Source organism: Sycon ciliatum, chromosome 7 (assembly GCF_964019385.1).
Source record: "Sycon ciliatum chromosome 7, ocSycCili1.1, whole genome shotgun sequence".
In the NCBI taxonomy this organism is placed as follows: domain Eukaryota; kingdom Metazoa; phylum Porifera; class Calcarea; order Leucosolenida; family Sycettidae; genus Sycon; species Sycon ciliatum.
The window spans coordinates 30408867-30435714 of record NC_088649.1 but is presented as its reverse complement, the minus strand read 5'-3'; the positions used below and the strand labels follow the sequence as shown (position 1 = coordinate 30435714).

Genomic DNA, 26848 nt, shown 5'->3' with positions numbered 1-26848 from the left:
TGTTGTTGTTGTTGTTGTTGTTGTTGTTGGTATAAATGAGAATGAGGCTGGAACTCGGTTGTATTGAACTATTTATTTACAACTGCGAACGTTACGTTCTGATATTGTCTGTCTGTCTGTCGGTCTGTCTGCAGTGGAAGCGCTGGCATTGTCTCTGGCATGGAAAACGTAACATAATGGCAAGCTCGAAGAACAGTGACGTGGACTTTCGACCGAAGGCAGACACGTCTCTCTCTCTCTTTCTCTTCCTCCACCTTTCTCGACCCAGCATGCTCTATTCCCTTGAGAATCTCGCTCAATTTCGCACATATGTTCCTGTCCCTCACTCCCGAGCGGAGTTTTCCCTCCTTTTGAATTGATCCCGCGGACTATTTCCTTCATGAAATCCATCGTATTATGCTTTCCCGCATTCCCAGTATTTACAACGGTTACTCTGTCAGCCCCTTGAAATTTTTATTAATTTTTATTTTATAAGATTTCTACCTATCTGCCATAATATGCGTATGAGCCAGGTAGTTGTATAGACCCTACACTGTACCTTAGACCAAGAGTACATAAACAGTGTGGAATATGTACTCTTGATTAGACCCTACACAAAACTCTCTGTTGGTGTGAGCAGTCAATTTGCTTGTTTTTTTTTTTTTTAACATTTAAAAAAATAAGAGGAGCTTAGAAGTTGCAAATAAAAGGGGATTTGTCAACTGACAACCGCTCTATTTAGTTGCAATTCACTCTTGGCGCATGCACTGGATGAAAAATTCTTTTATTACTAGTGATGTCGGAAATTATTGACGTTTCGCGCCAGTAACCCATCGTCAGAAGTTGCGGCTTCATTAAATAAAGGAGGTTGTGTTTAATCCTGTTAGCTGAATTGTATGATAATCTGATCATCACTTCTCAGAGCATACTCAAGCCTACTTACTCATTGGCGCATGGCCATCGACTTATTCCGGTACATTCAAATCAATCCTCGTCTGAACCTGTGCTTTCTAGTTTCATCATATTTTTTAACCCATTTTATGATTTTAGGCTACTTTTTGAATTTGGCTTTTTGATTGAGTTGTATGATGCATTGATGTTGGGATTTTAGACCCAAGCTTTTTTGAACTACATGCAGTATGGAAAAAAAGAAAATGATTTGTCGGACTCGTACCGTGTCCAGCCTAATCTTGTACGTACATGTACTTGACCGAGCTCTGTGCGTGCGCGCGTGTGGTCTGTCTTTGTGTTCGCCGGTGGCCCCGGGGTGCACACCAGGGATGGTGCACGACTGCACGGTCAGGTCATGTCGGTCCGACACCGCGCACTCAGATCGCAGCACATCGCGGTACCGGCACCATACCACAATACACCGCATAAATTGCGCCGACTAAAAAAAATTCTTTATTGTTCACAATATTGTGTACCGGTACGCGGTACCAGGTCCAGGGAGTCGTAAACATATTAATGGTATTTTACTTTTTTTTATGACCCCTGCTTCTTACTACATGTACATGTAGATCGCTGTCAGCGGCACATCAGTGCAGCACACAAGCAAAATGACCATTAACGCCCCCTGAGCACCAGTGGACTACTGGTATTGTACCTGGTACTGTACCTGGTATTGGACTGGCATTGTGACTTGCAGTTGTTGGGAAAACATTTTTTTAAAAACAGAACACGGTTGGAATCTCTTGGTTGAGAGGGCTTCAAAAATCAAAGCGAGACGATAAAAACGGACGGGCAGAATACATGAAGAATAGGCAGCGAAGCAGTCAACTGCTCGGGGAATAAAAAAAAACAGAGTAAAAATGTGATGAGTTTGAACAGGAAAAAAGGAGCTTTGGGGCTGGGGGGGGGGGGGGGGGCACCTTTTGTAGGTACTTTGCAGCGTTCTGCCAGCTGCTACTACTAGTACCTAGTACTAGTATTTTACCCACAACACAGGGTAGAAGTCAAGCAGACCACGCCACTGGCAGCAGCAGCAGATGTGGCAACAGCGATGATGAGGAGCTAGCAGCAGTACAGTACAGTCAGCCAGTTCAGGTGGGGACTTTGAAACGGATGACGGTGCGCTCACGGCCACACTCCAGCTAAACAGACCAGGACTCTAGCAGCAGTAGCAGACCTGACAGCAGAGATAGTTCATCTGGTCATGTGACCACCACGCTCCAGCAATAACCAAGCAGACCATGCTACTAGTGACAGCAGCAGATCTGACAGCAGAGATAGTTCATCCGGTCACACGAGCCAAAGTGTGTACATTCATGCCTGACGGCCGGCCAGGCACGGCGATGGAAGAACTGCCACACAAGTGCGTGGATCGTAACCATGGCAGCGGTGCTGGCACACGCAAGAAGCCGGTTTCCACGCCGATTACGGCAAGCGCGTGTGTACGTGCGCGTGTCGTTTCACGGATCCATGACGACGTCGAAGACGGAGAACACACACAACAGGTACAGATCAGAACGGCCGCACCGCTAAGCGTTCGTTGCGTGCGTCCTTGACGGTGCACCTGTCTTTGCACGGATCCATGAAGACGGCGCGCGGCGCGGACAGTGTCGACGCCACTGTGTGCTGTGTGTATGTCGCATATGCATGGCAGGCTTTGCACACACCATTGTCGAAGACAGCAGGCAGTCTCCAAGCCGGTATACTAGCAACCGAGGTGAACGTAAGCGTTAGCGGAGTTTTGTATAGACCATAGTCGTTGACAGCAGGTAGACGTTCTCTACCCTGGCACACATACACACTCTCTCCAGTCCGTGTGAATGTACCCTTGGCATTCCTCGCACATGCACGAGCGAGTCCAGGTGATGCATGTGTGTGCATGTACTAGCACTCCGGTCCGTACAGAAGATGCAGCGGTTGCGTACAGCGCAACGTAAAATACCCTGCGAAAGGGTCTGCTAGTAAGCGGCTCATGGCCAGAGCAACGAGGGCGGCAAGCGATCACCCCCCGAGTCAGGGTCCTTGTGAACATGCTAGTAGTCCACGCTGAGGGTTGGTCGGATCAGGGCGTATAGCACTGTGCCACGGACAGCGCACTGGTATAGAGCGTTGAGACTTGAGAGCATCCAGGACGGCATCTGCGACGGTGTGTGCGTCATGGGTCGCACTGGGATCAGTACTGATGGCAGATGCAGCGGTGTGTGTGTGTGTGTGTTTCATGGGTCACACTGGGATCAGCACTGATGGCAGATGCGGCGGTGTGTGTGTGTGTTCATGGGTCGCACTGGGATCAGCACTGATGGCAGATGCGGCGGTGTGTGTGTGTTCATGGGTCGCACTGGGATGAGCACTGATGGCAGATGCGGCGGTGTGTGTGCTTCATAGGTCGCACTGGGATCAGTACTGCCCAGTAAGCAGCTACATACAGACTGTAACGATGAGAACACCGTCGACGATATGACGCGCATCGTTGACTTAGATAAGCGATCATGCCAGCTTTCCAGTTCAGGGATGGTGTTTCTGTCTGCTTTGTTGTTGTTGCATGGCAGGTTCCTGTAGCCAGGGCTGAAGACAAGACCTCCCGAAGTTATGGGAAAGTCTTAGAGACAGCAGGGGATTATAAACAGCGGGGTCTAGCGAAGAGTAACGTTGTCAATGGATTACAGCCAGCGGAGTCTTGCGAAGGGCAGTTTTGTTAATGGATTAGAGCCAGCGGAGTCTTGCGAATGGTAGTCGTGTTAGTGGACTAGAGCCAGCAGAGTCTTGCGTTGAGCAGTGTTGTCGCTGACTACAGCGTGTGCATGTCAATAGTCACGGCGTAGCAGGTGTGGTGAGAGGCGGACAGTGGACAAGAAGCATGTTCCGAGTTTGGTAATCCTAGAGTACGCCAGTGATTCGGCGTCGGTTCGGGTCGTCACTGCACATGTTGACACAATGGCATGCGTGATCATTACACACACACAAACACGGCATAGATGCGGGTAGCTAAGGAACGGAATCGAGAAGCAGGTCCACACGACCAGCTTTAGTAGCACGTCCACGAATAGACACCTGCATGAGAAGACGATAGTGCCGTCGTTGATTCCAAGCCGGGGTGGGGGCACTCGTCATTGTTGCTTGATATGCATATTAATCTTGTAACCATACACACTGTTGCTATAGTTATAGTTGTTGTTGTCGTCGTTGCTATGGTACCCAAGTCACGGATAATCAGTGTCTATGTCGCCGCTTGGGTTCTCGCCATGCCAACACGTAACGCTGAGGAACCTCCAGGGCTGGTGAGTAGCCCTCCACGTACGAATTATCTTCAAACGAGATCATGTACTCGGAGTCGACCTGCAGAAAACATGCACATACACCAATGCACACGCGCACACACAGACACAGACACACAGACATGCTTACTGACAGCCAGAAATTGGTCACATGGGTCTCTCCCGGGGCATTCCCGGCAAAGGGAAGAGAGAGAGAGAGAGAGAGAGAGAGAGAGACAGAGAGAGAGAGAGAGAGAGAGAGAGAGACAGAGACAGAGTCTGTACTGATGAAAAAAAGACTATTCAGGTGGCTATTGAACCGCCCAGCACACTCGCACGCACACACACATACACACACACACACGTGAAAACTACACTCACATTGCCGGGACGAGCATCCACCAGACCTGGATAAAAGCAGGTCGTCTGCGGGTACAACGCCATCACTTTCTGTATTGCACAAACACACGTACACACACGCAAAAACAAGGTACAACGTCAGGACCTCCTGTACCGACTTTGTCTGGCCAGAGCAGTCTTGCTTGAATGGAGCTCACAAATACTGCATGGCAAGCCACAACAGTTCAAAGGGACTATGCTGTGTACACCCACATACAGTGCAGGAATACAGTCAGACCTCGCGTACCCGGTGCTCTTTTATCCGGATTCCTCGCCATCCCGACAAAAATCGTTGGTTACCGATTTACAGCATATGTCATGCATACACACAGTATGTGTGTTCGATTATCCGGTTCCCTCGCCTATCCGGATATTTGTATGGAAAACAGATGAGTGCGGTTAAGCGAGGTCCGACTGTATGATGGGTACATCCACACACACGTATTACATGATGACATCATCACCAGATGATCCTGACTCCCACGAGAGGGAAACCAAGGCTATGATCAAGCTGCCCTACCCGCACGGATGTTTGATGTGATACCATAAGCAGCACTAGGTGTCATCACCGTCGCTAAACTACGTGTAGATGACTTTGTCCTTGATGCCTCACCTGACCAACTGGAAACAAAGCATTGGGCATCACGGCAGGGTCAGCCTTGTGCTTGGGTAGCGGTGTGACACAGCTCTTTGCAACCGTGTGGCGACTGTACACAGGGACACAGATATACAGGTTGGGAGAGAGAGAGAGAGAGAGAGAGAGAGAGAGAGAGAGAGAGAGAGAGAGAGAGAGAGAGAGAGAGAGAGAGAGAGATGACAGAGAGAGAGACAGAGAGAATATTGCTACAAACCATTGGTGCAAACAAAAGGCAACATCAAATCGCTAGCGGCATTAGCTGCAGCACAGTGCAGTGAAGCACAGTACAATGCAGCGCAAACAGCCGTGCAAGCAACAAAGCAAGCAAGCAACATGCACTTACTCTCTAACACTCTTGCCTTCTTCATCAACATCCTCCACTACATACCTGCAGAATAACAACAGAACACACACACACACACACACACACACTACTACTACTATAGCATGACTGCCCATTGGGCAATGTCACCCCCGGAGGGGGCCAGAGTTTGGAGTGCACCGTCATTGGCAGGACTTCTGGTGCCTCGTCAAATCTTGCTGTCGTCGGAAACGTTTCGGGCAATGCATGCAGATCAGCGGCAGTGATTCCCTATCGGCTGCAGCAAGACGTTTTCCACGGTTGCAGTTATGGCGGTTAAAACCAGCCCGGGACTTGAAGCAGCGATTGCAGCGTTGACAATGCTGGAAGCAGCAACTAGCGAGAGACGCCGTCAATGCCGTATCTGCATGTTCAGGGAGTGCAGGCTGGCAGCGATGAACTGCAAGCCCACCCTTACTACGGAACCATCGGCAGCAACTGACGCACTGTGCTGAACCACGCTGTTGGTGGACGGGAAGTTGGCGCTCAGCCAAACACTTGTGCCGTGCCTTGTCTTGAGGACGAGAGAAAGCCCGGTTGCAAGATGAGCAGAGTACGGATTTCTCTACTGCCCGAGGAGGCTGAAAAACCAGAACCTGCTCTCGCCAAGCTGACCGGTCTTGTGCGCAATCAAACCAGTTTGGAATGGACTTCGTGTCAGTAGCCACAACGTCTCTCCACCTACGCCTGGGACCGCAGAAGGGGCGCGCAGCCAACAAACGACCAAACAACAGCTGCAATGGGACACGGTCCTCCGACATCCGAGCCACATGACCAAGCCACTCTAAACGACGATGGCGCATCTTAACAGAGAGTGGCACTGGGTCACCCCAGTGACGACGTAACTGCGCAGACGTGATGCGATCGGATTGCTGCTGACTGCGAGGGATGGCTAATATTGTGCGGATGCAGCGATGATGAAAGGCATCCAAACGTCTACTATCAGCTTTTAAGGGCGTCCAGCACTCACTGCCGTACAGCAAAATGGACAAGACACAGGCCACGTATAGCTTTCGCTTACTGACTAATGACAGCGAGCGATCCGACAAGACTGGAAGAAGAGCTCCAAAGGCTTTGGAAGCCTCAGCTATGCGGCGACTGACGTCAGTAGAGGAGCGGGCATCCGGTGTCACGACGGACCCCAGATAAATGAAGGATGGAACGTGCTCCACAGTATCACCGTTGACGTTCATATCGGCTCTATCAGGCATGTTGACTTGGCTACCTGCCACGAGAAATTTCGTTTTAGCAGCGTTGACGCAGAGGCCAAAGGAAGAGGCAACCGTGCAGAATGTTTCAAGGCACTTCTCAGCACCAGGGCGGTCTTCAGCGAGCAAGACCGCGTCATCTGCGTACTCAATGTCGTTGATGATTGCGGCAGTAGACTGGCGAGCGGGCTTTGAGAAAAGGTTGCCATTGATGCTAAATTGGATGGGGATGCCAGGTGGATGGTCGCTGTCCTGCATCACTTGTGCCCACCGCTCAAGCACAACACCGAAGTACAGATTAAAAAGTACTGGGGCCATCACACAGCCTTGACGGAGGCCATTGTTGACCGCAAACGGCTCGGTAGTGCTGGCACCGACGCGCACAGCTGCCTGCATGCTCTCGTGGAACGATTGGATTAGATTGAGGAGCCCTTCAGGAATGCCTAGCCTCCCCAATGCTAGCCAGAGTGCTTGGCGTGGTACGGAATCATATGCTTTCTTCAGGTCTACGAAGACACAGAACAGCTTCTGACGGTGCTCGTACGATTTCTCGATGAGCTGGCGAATGGAAAAGATGGCATCAGCGCAGCCGCGACCAGGGCGAAAGCCACACTGGGATTCTGGAAGTTCTTGTTCCGCGACAAGTTGGAGACGGTCCTGAATGAGACGGCCACAAACCTTGCCAGCGACATCTAGGAGGGCAATGCCGCGCCAGTTGTTGCAGTTGGTCAAGTCACCCTTTTTGGGAATCGGGACGAGTTGGGCATCCCGCCAATCCTGGGGAACCGTTCCGTTGGTCCATGCAGTGTGAATAACATCAAGCAGAGCCTCAAGCAATGGTGTACCACCAGCTTTAAGCAGTTCAGGTGCAATTCCAGATGAGCCAGGAGCCTTGCAATTAGCCAGCTGGCGTATAGCCATAGTGAGGTCCTCTAGCGAGGGAAGTTGGCCGAGTGACTCATCAACTTCACGCTGCTCAATGTGGTCAAAGATGGTAGCATCGAAGGTGCTGCGAACGTTCAATAGACGGGCAAAATGCTGCAGCCAGCATTTCTCTTGCCCCTCCTGGGAGCTACAGATAACTCCGTCACTGTCACGGATGGATGGGATGGAGATAGGTGATAATCCCGAATAGCACTTCTGTATATCACGGATTGCAGACCATGCGTGCTTGCCACTAAACCGACTTGACTCAACCACATTAGCTTTACGTCCAATCCACTCACTCTTTGCGTTACGCACGGCAGTTCTGCACTTGCCACGAGCCTCGACAAAGCGACGCCTGTCAGCGTCAGAACCAGAGGCGAGCCATTTGCGATGTAAGGCATTGCGGCTATCCAGCATAGGTGCAAGAACATCAGCACACGCTTCAAACCAATCAGGCTGGCGACGACGTGGACGGCCAAGATGCTTCTCAGCGCTGGTGACGATAGCAGATTTGACGGCAGACCATTTGTCCTCAACGCAGCCATCATGATTCCATGATTCCATGATTCCATGATTCCATGATTCCATGATTCCAGGACTTCAACGCTAGAGTTGGAGCTGAAATCTGTGACGATGGCTGGTATGGAACACGTGGCCCACATGGTGTTGGCACTGTCAATGAGGCTGGCGCTGAGCTTCTCCAGTTTTTAGCGTGCAACAGCCTTACTGTGTGCAACACCTGGTTCATGAAACGTAACATCCACAAGTGTACCTGGCAACATCCCCGCTCGAAGCGGTGGCACTGCATCGACTATGCAATGGTCCGGGAACAAGACCTGTCCAACTGCACGGATTGCCATGTCATCAGGGGAGCTGAGTGTAGTACAGATCACAACCTTGTGTGTCTCACATACCGCATCCGCTCATCTGCTTGCCACACACACACACACACACACACACACACAACCATGAGACAGAGCTACAGGGCAGGCACTCTACTTTTCTTGTTTCTTTCACTCATTTCGCTTGGCTAAACCAATCCTCTTCTTTCTGTTCTGACTGTGCTACGAGATGGTATCAATAACACCGCACGTGTGCGTGCGCGTACACACACACACACACACACACACATACACACATACACACACACATACACACGTGCACACACACACACACACACACATACACACGTGCACACGTGCACACACACACACACACACACACACACACACATACACACACACACACACACACACACACACACACACACACACATACACACACATACACATATACACCCCCCCCCCACACACACACACACACTCACGTAGTGGAGGCAATGCTGTAGGAGGCCACCTCGGCCATGATCCACTGCTCCTCGCCTTCGGAGGTCTCGACCAGCGCAGCCACCTGATCAGCAAGCTTAGCGTGGTAGTTATTTCCCGCACTGATACACCCGACTAGCGCTTGTGATCTGCACGCACACCATCCGCACAAAGCAAACAGGGAGAAGCACTGTAGAATTACCCTTAGTACCCGAGCAGGTCGGGACCGGGCAGAGCCCGGAACTCAGAACATTAAAAAAAAAACTGTTCACAATCATACTGAAAGGTTGGGCTAGCTGCCGCCTGCTGTCTTTACAAAGCCATGTTCTACATGGTAACCATGACAACATTACAGTCAGACCTCGCTTAACCGTCCGCAGACATCCGTTTTTTTCCACAAAAATATCCGGATAAGCGAGGGAACCGGATAATCGAACACCGGTTTTGCTGGATGCATCGCGTATGCTGTGCATTCCGTAACCACCTATTTTCTTACGGATGGCGAGGGATCCGGATAAAAGAGGACCGGATAAGCGAGGTCTGACTGTACCATCGTAACCAAATGCTCAGCAGTTCCAAGCAAACTAGAAAGTGCACAGAAAGTGTGGCCAACATAATACCCGAACAGGGAGCTTGCCACCATTACAGGCAGGTGACTCAGTGGTCACTGTCCCAAACAGCAAACTCACTGCTTCGCGGACGTCTTCTCGAAGACGGGCAGGTCTTTGGCTGCTTGCTGGAGTAGACTCATCAGCACACCGCGTCGCATTGTCGATTTGCTGAGCAGCGAGAAACAGGAGAGGGAGAGAGAGAGGGAGAGAGAGAGAGAGAGAGAGAGAGAGAGAGAGAGAGAGAGAGAGAGAGAGAGAGAGAGAGGCAGGCAACACATCGTGTTCACAGGCACTGTCTTTGAGCCCAGATCGCACCACTACAACATCCCACCAGCAGTGACAGCGGCAGTACCATCACCACCATCACCACCACCACCACCACCACCACCGCCACCACCAACAACAACAACAACAACAGCAGCAGCAGCAGCAGCAGCACCACCACCACCAACAACAGCAGTAGCAGCAGCAGCAGCAGCAGCAGCAGCAGCAACACCACCACCAGCAACAGCGGCAGCAGTAACAGCCCCACCAGCAGCGACTCAGTGCATAGCATACCGTGTCCCTTGCTGTGTCTCTTGCTCTGCAACATACGACGATGAAGTCAGGGCACGGCCTACATCGATAAAGTCAGGACAAAACGAGGCCAGGAGGACTGAGTTAACCGGAGAACGAAGATTGGCGACAACTCACCTATACTTATTACTACTTGTACTGTCTAAGAGAGAGAATGAGGGGGGGGGGGGATCAACTGGATCGGTTTCTTTCAAATCCAGTTCAACAGCAAGCAAACACACACACACACACACACACACACACACACACACACACACACACACACACACAGACTCACACACACACCATGCACCCACACACACATACATATTACTTGTACTTGCTCACAACCAAACCTGGTCACGTGGGTCTTCCACTGTGAGTTCCAGGGAGAGGGGAGAGACTCAACAGGAACACAGGAACACACACACACACACACACACGCACACACACACACACACACAGCACAGCACACACACACAGACACACACACACACACGTGATCTGCAAAGAGTGCGTACCGACTCGCTTATTGCTGCGCAGTGTTTTGACCTCGTTGATCTTCTCCAGAGAATGGTTGATAATCCTGCAGGGGACACACACAGCATCAAGTTAGATACCGGTAGACGCACACAAGCGATGGAAGGAGTTTACAAAACCTTAGCACAGGTACACCAGCGCTGAATGTGTGGAAAAGCCGATCCAAAATCCAGATTAGAACTTTTAAATAGGAGGTCTGGGCCCTAATCCCCCCTTCCTTGTTAGCCGTGGTTGGCTATAAAAACCCTGAAATCGCCACGCAAAGTGGTCATTGGCTACCCCAGCCATGTATGGCTTGGAATAAAAAAAAAAAAATAACCAGTTATATAGCTAGAGAAATATTCACAAAATAGCAGCTGGCGGTTACACATAGCGTCAATTACACCAGCAGTGTGAGTTTATGTATTACAATGTTAATGTGAAAATTGTAGCGGTAAATGAATGAGGCAGCTATGTCACATGTGTGCACTGCTGGTGCAGTTGACGCTGTAACCGCGAGCTGCTATTTTCTAAATAAAAATAAATGAATAAAATAATAAAGCAGTCTCATCTTCACCACATGCGTGCTCTTGCCAACCTCATTCACACCAGAAACACGACTTTTCAAATTCTAGATACTGTAAAACACGATATTTTCGGTGTAACCTTAATTTCGGTGATTTCGGTAGTGAAAACCAGCACCTAAATTTAGATTACATCTAAAAGGCACCAGAGTATACACTGTATGTGAAGGGAATGCTGGTCACCTAATTCTAAATTACACCTAAAACCTGGCAGGTCCCTGACACCGAAATTTTAATACACCTAAAATTTAGTGGTGAAACGAATATCAAAACCCAGTTGCCGAATATTCTTTGGCTTAACGAACGAACGAATATTCTTTCGTTAACACAGATGATATCACACGCCCTCCTCTCAGTCATTTTATTGAATATTGTCACTATAAATAGGCATGACAAACGAAGGTGCATATTTTCCATCATTTCTAGGTCAATTTTCACAAAATCCCCAGCTGAAGTGCATGTTACACGCTAAAAAACCCAGCTTGAGACGTGATTTTCGTTCGACCGCCATAACTCCATTCCAGGACCTCGGATCGCGTTCGAGTTGCTTCGAGACGACAGCTGAGAGTTTTCTAATGCCGATAGACCTTCCGATGAAGTGATTCAGTCAAGTATTCGCGAAGTTACGGAAGTTTGAAGTCGCCCGGTAAACTCTGCATACCGGGTTAACGAATATTCGCCATGAGAAATATTCGTTCGAATCTGACAAACCGAATGAATATTCGAATATTCGGTATATTCGTTTCACCACTACTAAAATTACATGTTTTGCAGTATTGGCCCTTTTTGGGGCCTACGGTCGGGTAAAATCTGGTTTCAAACCAACGATAAATATTGTGATCACTGATCAGGCACTTCGCTCAGTACAGCTCAACATACTCAAGCGTCCGTTTGGCATCGTCACCGGCGGTTCCATACAGAGTGCGTAGCTTGCAACGAAAGTATGGCGACATCCCACCTGCGCACACCAGTACAGGAGAGAGAGAGAGAGAGAGAGAGAGAGAGAGAGAGAGAGAGAGAGAGAGAGAGAGATAGAGAGAGAGAGAGAAAGAGAGAGAGAGAGAGAGAGAGAGAGAGAGAAAGAGAGAGAGAAAAAGAGAGAGAGAGAGAGAGAGAGAGAGAGAGAGAGAGAGCGTGCGTGCGCATGGGAACAAACACACAAACACAAATATTCAGCCACGTACACGTACAACCGTCCCTCTTCAATCCAGCACTTTATAAACCAGCACTCTCTATAAGCCAGCATAATGTTTATCAACCAAAATATCCCGGTTTTCAGGCACATTGCAGCAGTAAATCAGATTTGTTCCTCCAGCACCCTCCGTAGCACAAATGTTGCCGGATTACAAGGAGATAACCGTACGAGTATGCATATCCAAGTTACGCAGGCGAACACACGCATCCGTAGGCAAACACCACACACACACACACACACACACACACACACATGCTCACACGCACACACACACACACACGCACACACACACACATGCTCACACGCACACACACACACATGCTCACACGCACACACACACACACACACACACACACACTAAACACCACACACATGCGCATGTGCACCATGTACACACACGCACACACACACACACACACACACACACACACACACACACACACATTTTCGATTACTCACTCCTTATCTCTGACTGGATACGTTCGTGTGTTTTTGAGATGCCGGTTAGGGTTGATTCTGATTTACCTGTGCTATCCTAAATCACACAATATTACACAAAACGAACACAAATCACAATTTTGCTCATGCGAATCTCGTGAATGGATAGCAACATGACTGTACTAGTACATGTACTTGTTTTTTACAATACATTTGTAATGACGTTTTACATGTTGGTCTCATGTACTGGGTATAGAAATCGACTACACAACTGGCTAGTAGTGCTCGCTGTATCAAGGCAAACCGAGAAACACTTCAGCTAGCATATTGCACAGCCCAGAAAACATTCGAACTCACATTGACTTGAGTGATGAGCTGATGAAGCTCGCGTAGAAGCTGAGGCACACTCATGTTTGCTGCAGCTTCGTGTAGGTAAAAATAATAACTTCTGGCTATCGTAGCTCTTCAGTTTGTTACGTGAAGCGCAACGTGTGACCTGCTACTACAGCAGCCAGCAGTATTTATGCTGTAGAAACCAGGGAATAGAAGAAACTAATTGTTGAGTGTTGGAAGGCCGCGTGCCAGAACACAAAACTGACTTTTCAAACAAACATGATTGATTTTTCCGTCTTTCGAATGGTGATCCGGATGCAGTGCCGCTGCGTCACCACGTAGCCTGGCAACAAGCACGTGATCGCCATCTTAGGTTTTTGGGCCAAAACTTCAGAGAGCGAGTGGTTTGGAGTTTTTGTTGGCACAAAATCGCTGGACTTTATCTGGAAAGCACGCAAATCAACAATAAAATCTGTGCGATTTGATGGTTTTTCAAAAAATAACGCAAAACAAAAAATGGCGTCAGCGAAGGAGACATCACCGCGCATGCGCACGTGGAAAATCCTTTTCTTCTCCCTTGCAGCCTTGTGTCGGCTATCACTGGCGATTCTCCTTTGATCGGTCGCCGAGGATTTAGACAATGGCCAGTACAGAACAGCTAACAAATGTTGGCGCCCTTCGGGGTCACAAGGACTGGGTGACGCAGATTGCCACCACTCCTCAGGTTCCTGATATGATCCTGTCTTCCTCAAGAGACAAAAGTATTATCGTATGGAACTTGAATCGCGAAGAGGGTACTGGTAATGTAGGAGTGCCAAAACGCCGTCTTACTGGCCACAGCCACTTTGTTTCCGACGTAGTAATCTCATCTGATGGCCAGTTTGCCCTGTCCGGCTCATGGGATCATACTCTGCGTCTGTGGGACTTGCAGCGCGGTGTGACTACTCGCCGATTTGTTGGACACACTAAGGATGTCCTCAGCGTTGCTTTCTCTGCTGACAACCGTCAGATCGTGTCTGCCTCCCGCGACAGATCCATCAAGCTGTGGAATACCCTTGGAGTATGCAAGTACACCATCCAGGTAAAGCTTTCTTGGCTGGGTTAAATTGTTATTCATATTCTAGCTTTACCTCAATAATTTTTTTTGTCAACATTACAAATGTCCATTAATTGTTCGGACATGTCGGTACGTGGGTACGTGGGTGGGCAACATTGTTAATGAACGTGGGGACATACCTTTAACCTAGCGAGAAAGAATATAGTCGCATGCATGTTGTATTGCACATCACTTGTAATTATTTTCCAATTCTGAGAACCAGCGTATATTCGTATTTGAGGCAGTTTGCCATGCTGGATATTGATTCCCCTACCATAGTACTGCTGTATCCGTAGTGGGCGTGGAATCAGCTTCTGCAGTAACACCGATTCATTCAATGATCCGTGCCGTTCAGTGGCGTTGTGTGATAGAGTACGTGTCGAGAATAACGCCCTCTTCGGAGCTATGGTTTTGAATTTTGTATTGTGTTATTGGTATACACTATAACATAGAGGTATTTCCCCTATACTCTGTGCGCTTGTAGGACGAGGGACACAGCGAGTGGGTATCATGCGTTCGCTTCTCGCCCAACAACCAGAACCCAATCATCGTGTCCGCCGGTTGGGACCGTCTCGTCAAGGTACTATTCTCTATTCAAGACGCGCCTCGTTTGTACTCTGCTCTTCCGGTGTTAGCATATGCTTGCATCACTGATATTGATTAGCCCATTGTGCAATGATGAAATTTGTACCATAAACCCCACACAGCCACCTGGGCATGGTGGGGTGTTGAACAGTGCATTCCTGATCCCAGAATACTCGCATGCATTACTCACACCTTCCATATTCAGCAATGCGCAATGGGCTTATTTAGGTAGGCTGCTTTCACGTTAAGTTTTTGTGCATTTTGAGTGTTGGCGCATAACACTGCCGCCTGTGGTGGTGCTTGCACTTTTGCTGCGTGGTCTGGTTAGGTCTGGAACTTGACCAACTGTCGCCTGAAGACCAACCACATTGGCCACACTGGATACCTCAACACCGTCACCGTCTCCCCCGACGGTTCCCTGTGCGCTTCCGGTGGCAAAGACGGTCTCGCCATGCTCTGGGACTTGAACGAGGGCAAGCATCTGTATACTCTTGAGGGTAAGCAGGTCTTTCCCTTTTTTTTTTTTTTTTTTTTTTTTCTTCTACAAAATCCACATATCTCCAGACACTTACTCCTAGGCATTGCTGTACCCTACGCTGCTTGTTGCTACAGACAAAGGGAAGTTTCTTCAATTCTTTATATTTTCAATGTGAATTGTTGAATCGATCATGATTATGTACGAACGTCTGATACATTCCCACCTCTGTAGTGTTGCCGCTATCATTGATTTGCTAGTACAGGTATTCATTGTCTAGTTTTGTGTGTTGCCCTGACTTGAAAAAAACTGTTTGTCTCATTGACGTTCTTTTTCTGTTTTAAATTTGTTTTCTTTCCTCTGTTGCTTTCTCTCGATGTCTCCCCTCCCTTCTGATTTGCAGGTGGTGATGTCATCAACGCTTTGACATTCTCCCCCAACCGCTACTGGCTGTGCGCTGCATGCGGACCCACCATCAAGGTCTGGGACTTGGAGACCAAGAGCGTCGTTGACGAGTGCACCATCCAGGACCCAACCCAGACCGTAAGTTACTGTTTCTGCCTTGGGCCCTCCACTTTCTCCGTTCCTCTGTTGTATGTGGTTTTGATTGTCAAGCTCTACTGCTGAGCCCTGCACGCACACACTAACTCATGACAGATGCCTGAAAGGGTTTGGCAGACTAGGCAGGAGTTGTTGCGATCTCTGTTCTCATTCGACTCGTATTGTTTGCCAATAGTGAAATGGCTTGTGGCTGTTGAGGAATGCATTCACTGTGTGGGGTTTCTTTGGTCTCTAGCAGTGGCATTCCTTGCAGTTGAAGCTGACAAACATTTCTCTGTACTTCCAGGGAATATTCTCGTATTTGGTATTGCCGTGTTTGGAACATTTGCACTTTTTTCCCGACACCGTCACACATAGTTCTGTTTGCCTTTCATGCTTGAAACTGGTGTGATACTTCTTCCAACATTGATTCCCTATCTGCTCTGTCGGTATTTGTGTTTGTTTACAGAGCTCCCAGGAGGCCGCCACCTGCACCTCCCTTGCTTGGTCTGCTGACGGACAGACTCTGTTCTCCGGATACACCGATGGCCTCATCCGCGTCTGGCAGGTTACCCGTAGCGCCAACTAAGTACTGTCAGCATTTGTTCATGGTTCCAGTGTCCATCTGCTGGTTTCATTTTTTTACCTGGCTGCAGCAGCAACCGCGACATTCGTTCAACTTTCGTTCCTTGTCGCTGTGTTTTGTCTTCCTCTACACTTCCATCTTGCTGTCATTGTGTGGTTCTGCTGCTGCTTTTGGCTATGTGGGTAGGCGGCATGCATGCACATACCAATGCTGCTGCTACTCTGCTCAACATCATAACAAAGAGGGAGAAAGAAGAATCTAATAACAGAACAGCTACTCTGCGTCTGTTTTCGTCATAGTGTGTAGCATGCTTGGGGTGCTCTCTTTCATAACATCACTGGGAGTTTTGGACGGAATCCTCAACTGTCTAATTGTAGGTCCTTTGAACAAATCGTGTTGTATACACACCTAAGTGACCTTGATCTTGCCAATTGTGTATACAATGATAGCGAATGTAGAAAGTTCAAGTGAACATGAGTGCAGAATTTGGCATGCTGTTCCTTGTCGATGAAATGGGCAGAGCTAGAGGATCAGGAGCACGCTCAGACAACACATCGTTCTCAAGTCTTCAAGAGTAGTATGTAAACTGGGGTTACCGGTGTGTATTGTTGAAGTCGTGTTGTGAGCAACTTTATTTGTTTTATTTCAGTCACTGTCCAATATAATTATAGGCAATAATATTCCAATACAGCAAAAGTCAACTCGGAGGGGACGTTTAGCTGACCATATGGCCATGGCATGCTTCGACTCCCAGTCCGGGGCTAGTCCCATTATCATCATTGCATGCATGCAGCGCAGATTGAGTGCATGCAGTGTCGTTTTGGTAGAGGCTGAATAAACATGATTACAACAATTGTAATTTTTGTTCGTGCTGTAGCTGTGACGTCGTGAGCTAATGATTGATGAGTCACATTTTTTCGGTGCATGAGGTAATGCATTTTTTTGAAATAGCACGACTCGTACAACAGAAACTGCTACTTTCTTGCCAATGTTGGGTTATGTAGCCTCTTGTCTTGATACTAAAAATTAATAAAGTATACTACTAGTATAGTCAGCAGGGAGTCGTCAACAAACAAGCAGTGGATTAGTTCTAGAGTAGAGGTTAGCGCGAGGGCTTCGCGTAGAGCAGTCGAAGCTAGCTGTCTTCACTAGCTTTTAGCAAGAGTCCATAACCGCCGTGGCTTTAGTGATCCGTGGAGAGCACTTGAGCTCGTTGCGTTTGCCACTCTTGACTTCTGTAGAACACTACAAGCTGGCAGCAAGCGACTCACAGCTTCCGCACGATAGTGCAGACTGATGAGAATTATAGTCTCGCCTAGCCTAACGCTCCACGGGCAGTAACTGATCAAGTGCAGTGACAATCCGTTGTTTTTCATTTCGCGAAATAGCACTCAAGGCTCATGCTGCAGTACGCCCTTTGCTCGAGATCGACTCTCGTATCAAACCAGAGTTATGCCAGCCGACATCTGCTGTGAGCGATCAACGCCTATTGCAAGGACTGGGCCCTGCACAGCGGCTTCATGAATCCGTTCAGACTGTTGAGCCAGTTACGTAACGCACTGTTACGCAGACGCGTGCTTGTGGCGCTGATCGTGGTGGTGGTGCTAACCTACATGTTCGTCCTGGATCTGAAGTTTGTGGGCAAGGTAAGTATAGGTTGAAATCTGCCTCTACATGTACTACCACTACCAAGAGTACATAAACCAGAGTGTGCAACTCGGGATGATTCCTGTGGGAGCGTAATTCGTGCACTACGTCATTTCTGACGGCATGGTAAGCCACAGGTACGGTGAAAAGTTGCGTAACCAGTTGCGGTGGTGCAGGTCACTGAGTTTGTCCTGATTTCGGTTTTTTGATACGGATAGCTTGGTGACTTTACTTGCCGGTAGATGTACACAGTCACACAAAACACCGAAATCCTGAAACAGGACGTCGAAAACCAAGCAAACTTGGCTGATTTCCGGGCTATGAAACATGAAAATTTGAGCTGTACGCAAAGTCGCGGCTTGGCTGACCTCATCAGGGTGACGTAGTGCACGAACTGCGCTGTTTCAGATCTGACATGCACAGTTGCACACTCTGGCTTATGTACTCTTGCTACTACTAGCTCTCTGCATGTGTGCGTAGGCGCGCATGTGTGTGTGTGTGCAGCCGTGCGTGTGTGTGTGTGTGTGTGTCTGTATCTGTGAGAGCCCCTTCAATCAGCTGGGTGGTGGGGATCAGGTTAAACTGAATGGCAGGCCGCAGCCCTGCACACTGTTGAATAGTGTACAGTCTGGGCACAAGGTTCTACATAATATAGAGTTGTGCTCGTTGGAATCACCACCCCTGGGTATGGCAACTACCCCATGCCTAAAGTGAATACTCAGATTTCAGAAATTTTCGGTGTTCAATATTTTCGGTATGAGGGCAAAAGGCCGGGTTAGGTGAACAGAAATTTTAGGTACAGAGAAGCAGTTCCCTATCAGATTATGTGTGTTAGTGTTTGTTCGGTGTATTGAAATTTTAGGTATGAAACAGACGCACCGAAAGTACCGAAAATAAAAGTACACCGAAAATTTGTGAAATTACAGCACTGTAGTACAGTGTAGTCATACTGGCCGAAGTTTAAAAAAACAAAAACCACGCGAATTGCAAAACTGGATCAGTTTCAATTACATCACGGTGCTCCTCCACCTCAGTGTTACTGTAGCGGACATGGAAATCCAGTCGATTGACCCGGGCCGGCGGCCTCAGCGCGTACAGAACGCTGCGTGCACGCGGAGCACATGTTGATCCGATGCGACCACGTACCAGCGCGTAAATGCATCGTGTGTACCGCCTTATCCACGGCTGCATGGCCAGCGCCCTGGGACCGCCAGACGTGCGACCGCGATTTCCATGTCCACCTCGGTGTTACATGCTGTCAACCAACAACAGCACTATGCTTGTACATGTGTATGTTTGGCCTAGCCGCTTTCGTACCACTTCCAGGGCCTGGTCAAGGGCTGCAAAAGTTTAGGGCGCCCAGCTTTGCACTTTGGGTCGGATTTCAGCGAGCTCAACCGTACTATGTAGTATCAGGCCTGGAGCTGGTTTCTGAGGTGTGGTGTACGGTGTAGCCCTGGGCTACTACAGGGGCAGATCACTTCCCCCAGCAGATCACTTTCCCCGGCCGATCACTTTCCCCGGCCGATCACTTTCCCCGGCCGATCACTTTCCCCGGCAGATCACTTTCCCCGGCAGATCACTTTCCCCGGCCGATCACTTTCCCCGGCCGATCACTTTCCCCGGCAGATCACTTTCCCCGGCCGATCACTTTCCCCGGCAGATCACTTTCCCCGGCAGATCACTTTCCCCGGCAGATCACTTTCCCCGGCCGATCACTTTCCCCGGCCGATCACTTTCCCCCCCGCAGATCACTTTCCCCGGCCGATCACTTTCCCCGGCCGATCACTTTCCCCGGCCGATCACTTTCCCCGGCAGATCACTTTCCCTGGCTGATCACTTTCCCCGGCCGATCACTTTCCCCAGCTATTATCAGAATTATAGGACGACGTATACGTACTGCTAGCTCCGTGCACTACATGTGCGTGGTTGTGCGGATGTTTGCGCGCACGTGTGTGTACGTGCGTGCACACACGCGTGTGTGTGGTACATGGTGTGTGTAGCTATCTACCCATGTGTGTGACCTAACCGTGTATTCTCCGTTCTCTCAGCTTCTCGCGCGACAACCGTCAGTTGCCCCGCGATCGCCGCCGGCTGAGTTTATATGGCGTACCCCTCGCCGCTTGAAAGGTATCGACCTGCCAGCAGAGTCTTGCAACCACACTAGCCAGGGTCCGACAATGACGGTTGATGATCAAGGTACGGGAGTGTGTGTGTGTGTGTGCGGGGGGGGGGGGGGCGTGTGTGTGTGTGGGTGGTATGGGTGGGTGCATATGTGTGCTTGTGTGCATGTGTGTGTGGGTGCTGTGTGGGTGTGCATGTGTGTGTTTGTGTTTTTTTTTGTTTGTGTTTTTTTTCCTATGTTCACATACCTGGCTCGAAAATAATAATGAAAGTCTGTGCTGTGTGTGTGTGTGTGCGTGTGCTTGTTCATGTACGTGTACCCGCTGTGTGTGTATTCAAGGTGTGGTGTGTCCAATGCGCTATCTCCAACCCGGCGGCTGTTGTCCGCGGCAACACAACAGCAGTGTACAGCACACGTGTATATCCTGCATGCCTACAACACACTGCTGCAGTCGATGGGAGTACTGTGTGTCCTGCTGCCTACGGCCTCAACAGGTACGCTCTTTGCCTATAGCCAGCTGGTTGTTTGCTTTGCTTCTTGTGCAACAGATAGTCATTATTTTATGACTCCACGGGCATGCTTTCTCAGGCTCAGCTTTCAGTTGATCGGATGTTTTCATTTTCGACATACAGTAATGTTTTCAAGAGAAGAATTGTTGCCGGCCGAAAAGCTGGCCCGGACCGGTTCCACCAGGCCTACACAGTACACACACCCTCTCAGCCAGGTGAACGATCCTGCTGACCTGCCCCTGCAGTGGATACTGTTGGTAGTACATGTACTGTATTTGTATTGGCAGTACTGCCGCTGCTACTATGTGTGTACCTGTTTGATGTGTGTGTGTGTGTGTGTGTGTGTGCGTGCGTTTGTGTGTGTGTGTGTTTGTGTGTTTGTGTGTGTGTGTGTTTGTTTGTGTGTGTTTGTGTGTGTGTGTGTGTGTGTGCGTGCGTGCGTTTGTGTGTGTTTGTGTGTGTGTGTGTTTGTGTGTGTGTGTGTGTGTGTGTATGTGTGTGTGTGTGTGTACACGTGCGTGTTCAATGTGCCTGTTCAATTTGCTCTGCAGAAAGTCAGCGTACGTAGCATGGTGCAGCGATTGCGTGCGGCACTCTCACCGCTCTACCTGGCTGTCCACGAGCAGTTTGAGTTCTGCACGTCCAAGTGCCGCACTTCATCCCAGGTCTGTTTGCTGAAAGCGTAGCAGTACTTTTCGTGGCGTGCTTGAGTGTATGGGCGTGCGTGTGTGGGTGGGTTTGCGTGCTGGGCTGTGGTTTAATTATTATTATAATTTAAAACTCGGATGTTGAGCCATAAATAAATGTGGAAGAGAAAAAAGACATATGGATACGAGTTAAGAGTAACTCTCCATCACTGTAACATGATACTATATACAGTCAGAAAGTGCAATAACTAGGCACAAAACTGACAGAGTACTGAAACATTCGACGTCCTGACACCTAGCTTCAACACATCTCCGTAGCGCTAACCGACAGCCTTCCAACTTGGAAGGTTCAAGGTTATGGAAAGACCAAAGAGGGGAAGGCAAGCGCAACGAAAACGAGCAAAAGCTACAGTCCCAACGGAACAAAGAATGTCGATTGTTACTGGACGATGACGAGACCAGTACGATATTTGACAAAGCGGTCTAACTACAATTCGAAGCAGCAAAGCAGCACACCACCCAACTTGGGTGGGTCATAAATATCAAAGATAAGTAAAGAAAGGGAAGCTTTGCGAGAACGAATTGTACAAGCCGAAAGCCAAACTCCTACAGTACTCCTCATGCATTTGGCTTTCGGCTTGTACAATTCGTTCTCGCAAAGCTTCCCTTTCTTTACTTATCTTTGATATTTATGACCCACCCAAGTTGGGTGGTGTGCTGCTTTGCTGCTTCGAATTGTAGTTAGACCGCTTTGTCAAATATCGTACTGGTCTCGTCATCGTCCAGTAACAATCGACATTCTTTGTTCCGTTGGGACTGTAGCTTTTGCTCGTTTTCGTTGCGCTTGCCTTCCCCTCTTTGGTCTTTCCATAACCTTGAACCTTCCAAGTTGGAAGGCTGTTGGTTAGCGCTACGGAGATGTGTTGAAGCTAGGTGTCAGGACGTCGAATGTTTCAGTACTCTGTCAGTTTTGTGCCTAGTTATTGCACTTTCTGACTGTATATAGTATCATGTTACAGTGATGGAGAGTTACTCTTAACTCGTATCCATATGTCTTTTTTCTCTTCCATATTATAATTTAGTTTATCTTATTTTACTAATGGACGTCCCAACAGGCGAGGACGCCTTCTGACAGGGAACCCTAGGTATGTTTTTAATGTGGTGGAGAAATTCAGCAGGGGACGTCTGGCGGCTTGGCGACGGTCCGCAGGTAGAGCATTCCAGCGAGCTGCGCCATGATAACGAATTGAAATAAAGCCATAACGAGATGCGGCGTTGGGCAAAACGAGGGCCGAAGAGGTCTGGCCTCCTGTGACAGCATTGGAGCGAGAGCCAGCAGATCTCAGTGTATACAGACAGCAAAGTAGAGGGCTGGCCAATCCACATACACAGCGATAAACGAATTTATACGATTTAGTCGATCTCATGCAATAAGGCAACACTGCCTGTTTGCTATTCGACATTAAATAAACCAATCCAATCCAAATCGGGAATAGCTTTCAAACATGACCGTAGCTTACACATCACGTATGTTATAAGCAATCTTGCGACGTTAGGGCCTGTCCATCTGCTAGGGAAATGAAACATCTCGATTTCACTCTTTTAACGTTGATTTTCACAATGGCTGAAGACCAGAGAGTCTGCCTCGGGTGCTGCGTGAAGTGATCCCTTGTAGTGCGTGGAACTGGTCACATGTGTGTTCCTAGATTAGGACTTAACACAGGGGTGTCGGAAGGTATTTTTAGTGTGGTATATGCAGCCATCTGAAGTACGATTTACTTGTGCGGGATTGGTGGCTGAGCCGAAATATTCGGGTATTTCGAGCCCAGTTGAGTATATTTTATTGATTCCTGGGGCGAAACGTGGTACGGTCAATACCGTAGTGACCGTAGCGTGTCCGATGCCCCTGCACTGGCATATCTGGTCACATGTGACTGCACGTGTTGGGTCCTAGTCTGGGCGGCAGCATCAGTACTTGTAACCTGGGGAGCTTACCAGTGCACATACTTCGAAGTATTAACCATGGGGTTAGTGTCCTAACGTTATTTCCGGGGGAGGGTATTCGACTATTCGTGGAAATCCGGTTTTGACACTACAGTGCAACCTGTCCAAGACGACCGCTCAAGGGACCTTCAAAACGTGGTCTCTGTTTCCAGGTGGTCTCCTTATCCAGGGTCATTTGACTGGAAATAGCATCCCTTGGTCCTGGTTGCAGTGGTCTTCTTGGACAGGTGGTCTTCTTGGACAGGTGGTCGCCTTGACAGGTTTTCCTGTATTCAGTATTCATGAGTACCGGCATTGCACAATAGACCTGCGACATGCATCCTGTGTTATAATGGACATCTGTCATGACCCCCATGTACTGTACCATGGTGTGTGGTTGTTTGTACGTGTGCATGTGTTTGTGTGTGCGCATGTGTTTTTTGTTTTTGTTTTTACAAAGACCACTTAAATGTGCATGTGTTTGTGCGCGTGTGGATGCGTGCGCGTGCGTATGGGTGCGTGCATTTCTGCTTACATGCTCAGAGCGTGCGTCATGAGAACACGTACCGTGACCCGATGTTCAAGCACTGCTATGGACTGCAGCTGCCGCAGCTTGTTCGGCCACTCCGCTGACATGCTCTACTGCAGCTGCCGCAGCTTGTTCGGCCACTCCGCTGATATGCTCTACTGCAGCTGCCGCAGCTTGTTCGACCACTCCGCTGATATGCTCTACTCCAGTACTGCTATGGGCTGCAGCTGCCGCAGCTTGTTCGACCACTCCGCTGATATGCTCTACTCCAGTACTGCTATGGGCTGCCGCAGCTTGTTCGACCACTCCGCTGATATGCTCTACTCCAGTACTGCTATGGGCTGCAGCTGCCGCAGCTTGTTCGGCCACTCCGCTGACATGCTCTACTGCAGCTGCGGCAGCTTGTTCGGCCACTCCGCTGACATGCTCTACTGCAGCTGCGGCAGCTTGTTCGGCCACTCCGCTGACATGCTCTACTGCAGCTGCGGCAGCTTGTTCGGCCACTCCGCTGACATGCTCTACTGCAGCTGCGGCAGCTTGTTCGGCCACTCCGCTGACATGCTCTACTGCAGCTGCGGCAGCTTGTTCGGCCACTCCGCTGACATGCTCTACTGCAGCTGCCGCAGCTTGTTCGGCCACTCCGCTGACGTGCTCTACTCCACAACAGTACTACCATCACCACCTTGAACTGCAGCTTTGCATTGTCGTGCTCTGCTACATGATGTGCCGTTGTGAGTGCTCGTTCAACTGACCTCGCAGCTTGTTCGGGCATGGTGTTGGCACGCTCTACTCCACAACAGCTCTAGTGCTGCCACCTTGAAGTACAGCCGTGCTCTGCTACACGATGTGCTGTTGTGAGCGTTCACTCGACTGACCTCGCAGCTTGTTCGTGCACGTTTGTTGATACATTGTACTCTACTGCTACTGCTGCTACTACTGCCAAGTTACCACCTTCGGCTTCAGCCTTGCACTATCATGCTCTGCTACACGATGTGCCCTGGTGAGTGCTCACTCGATTGGCCTCGCAGCGCTGTGCAATGGACTGCGTCACGCTCCGCTGCACCATTCGTACGACATCACGAACTGACGCGCAGGGCCAGGACGGCGTCGCTACGTTACACGACGGAGTTGCCGCACGCACGATGGCTTCCTCCGTCCGATGCTCTACGCATGCCGACGATTATCCGTAGCGTTGACTTATGTTGCTCTCCTGGCGAGGCTGGCACTGTTTGCTCTGGCACATCGTGCAATTGTATAGTGCAGCTGACAGCTGACATGAGCCACTCGACCAGCCGCTACTTGACCGTAGCGTCAGTTGTGCGGTGTTAGTATCGCCCGCAAACGTAGTGTATAACAAAGGGTGACTGCTACGTCGCTTCCAGCTCCGCGGACGGTGGCTGGGATGGACCGCTCTCTCTCTCCTCTCTCTCTCTCTCTCTCTCTCTCTCTCTCTCCCCCCCCCCCCCCCGTCAGTCGTTGTTTGGCCAGTGTGTCACACTGACCCAGCCATGTGTGGTGGATATACCCACGGTTGAATGCGACGGACGTATCCACTACTGCTAATCTGCACCTCAACGTGAGAGAGAGAGAGAGCAAATGCCGAAGAGGAGATTCGAGGTGTTGAAGTATCCTACCGACATACCGATGATGACAATGCCGGAGCCCGAACTGGTGGATAACTATGGATAATTTTGCAATGGGCAAGACATCCTTCTCTTCGTGCACTGAGCTCACCAGTCACACAGTGCGGAGGCTGCAGAGTCAGATTGACGTGTCGCGAGCGCTTTCTTACTTCTGTGAAGCGTTCCGCTGTCGTGTTTGTCGTGTTCAGGACGTCCACCGTGTACCAGCAGCTCATGTTGCCCCTCAAGCATCTAGTGTGTGTGTGGGTGGGTGTGCGTGTAGACATTACACTGCCGGATGGCTGGCTTGTGTCTTGAAGACTTGATTATAACAAGAGTACATCGTCATTGTAATCTTGAACGCTCATGCCTGAACCATAACCATGCTTGACTCTCACGTGATCATTGGTTTAGCTTGCACTAGCTCTGCCGGCCTGCTAGTAGATATTCCCCTTCCCGAGCATGTCGACCCATGTCGGAGCTCAGGACGTGTTAACTTTTCAGCAGTACAACATTTTGTCTACTGTGAACCTCGTCGACAAACTTTCGCTTTAGATGAACTGCCGTAGTATTCATAGCTCTATTGGATATATCACTGTGTATTCACTAATTTAAACTTTCTATGAAGTAATAATTATGGATAGAAGAAGAACTCCCGTCATTGGGAACTGATAAAATCGGTCCTTGGTGTTCGTCCTATTAAAAGAAGTTTCGGCTATACTACAATTATTTTTGTTGTTACTGCTGCTGCTATCGTTGCTCCAGCTCGTCATGCGCCTCATGGATACTTCCGAAGTAGCTTGGGGTAGGGCTGACAATGCACGCTTGCGTAATATAAAACTGTCCCCCGTGAATTCCGCTGCAGAATATCAGACATTCCGTGCAGAATTCTGCGGCATTTCTGCAAGGGAAATGAGCGTAAAAACAGATTGAATTTCCACAACACCACCGAATTTTGTTGTCCCTATAATTTTAGTATAAATTCTGAACCGAAATTATTCGAAATCCTGGTCCAAAAATTGAAAGCTCCAAAATGTACCATGCAAGTTGATTTTGAAAATCACAAGGCCTGTGGGGATTGCCCTATTTAAATAATAATAATAAGCAGGTTGGTTTGGCTGTGGAATACAGCAAAAGCCTCCAGAAAAAGCAGTTTTTTCTCTCTTTTCTGCAATAATCCATGGGATTTTCTGAGTTCTGCGAACATTACTGGATTCTGCGGAAATTC

The 26848-nt window shown here is 49.1% G+C and overlaps 4 protein-coding genes across 4 annotated transcripts in view; 3 read left to right on the top strand and 1 right to left on the bottom strand.

Moving 5' to 3' along the window:
• Positions 1–1146, top strand: part of LOC135821309 (gamma-tubulin complex component 5-like) — a 43111-nt gene extending 41965 nt beyond the window's left edge. Inside the window, exon 32 of the mRNA XM_065334366.1 lies at positions 135–1146. Coding sequence (XP_065190438.1) covers positions 135–172 — 38 coding nt within the window. The 3' untranslated portion in view covers positions 173–1146. The remainder of the gene's footprint in view (positions 1–134) is intronic.
• Positions 1147–1627: 481 nt separating this feature from the next.
• On the bottom strand, positions 1628–13564 carry LOC135821308 (SAGA-associated factor 29-like). The gene is made up of 11 exons (XM_065334365.1): positions 13301–13564; positions 12965–13040; positions 12190–12268; positions 10729–10793; positions 10211–10268; positions 9731–9820; positions 9044–9190; positions 5564–5608; positions 5197–5290; positions 4566–4634; positions 1628–4266 (listed from the first exon to the last, which is right to left on the bottom strand). The coding sequence occupies exons 1-11, from the start codon at positions 13352–13354 to the stop codon at positions 4141–4143; spliced, it is 903 nt and encodes a 300-aa protein (XP_065190437.1). The 5' UTR covers positions 13355–13564; the 3' UTR covers positions 1628–4140.
• Positions 13565–13836: 272 nt separating this feature from the next.
• LOC135821306 (small ribosomal subunit protein RACK1-like) lies at positions 13837–16828 on the top strand. The gene is made up of 5 exons (XM_065334363.1): positions 13837–14357; positions 14857–14952; positions 15286–15454; positions 15836–15975; positions 16442–16828. The coding sequence occupies exons 1-5, from the start codon at positions 13917–13919 to the stop codon at positions 16559–16561; spliced, it is 966 nt and encodes a 321-aa protein (XP_065190435.1). The 5' UTR covers positions 13837–13916; the 3' UTR covers positions 16562–16828.
• A 760-nt stretch (positions 16829–17588) lies between these two features.
• LOC135821307 (SREBP regulating gene protein-like) lies at positions 17589–26297 on the top strand. The gene is made up of 5 exons (XM_065334364.1): positions 17589–18204; positions 20257–20404; positions 20670–20824; positions 21391–21504; positions 24013–26297. Exons 1-5 carry the CDS (start codon positions 18079–18081, stop codon positions 24100–24102), a joined length of 633 nt encoding a protein of 210 aa, XP_065190436.1. The 5' UTR covers positions 17589–18078; the 3' UTR covers positions 24103–26297.
• Positions 26298–26848: the final 551 nt, after the last annotated feature.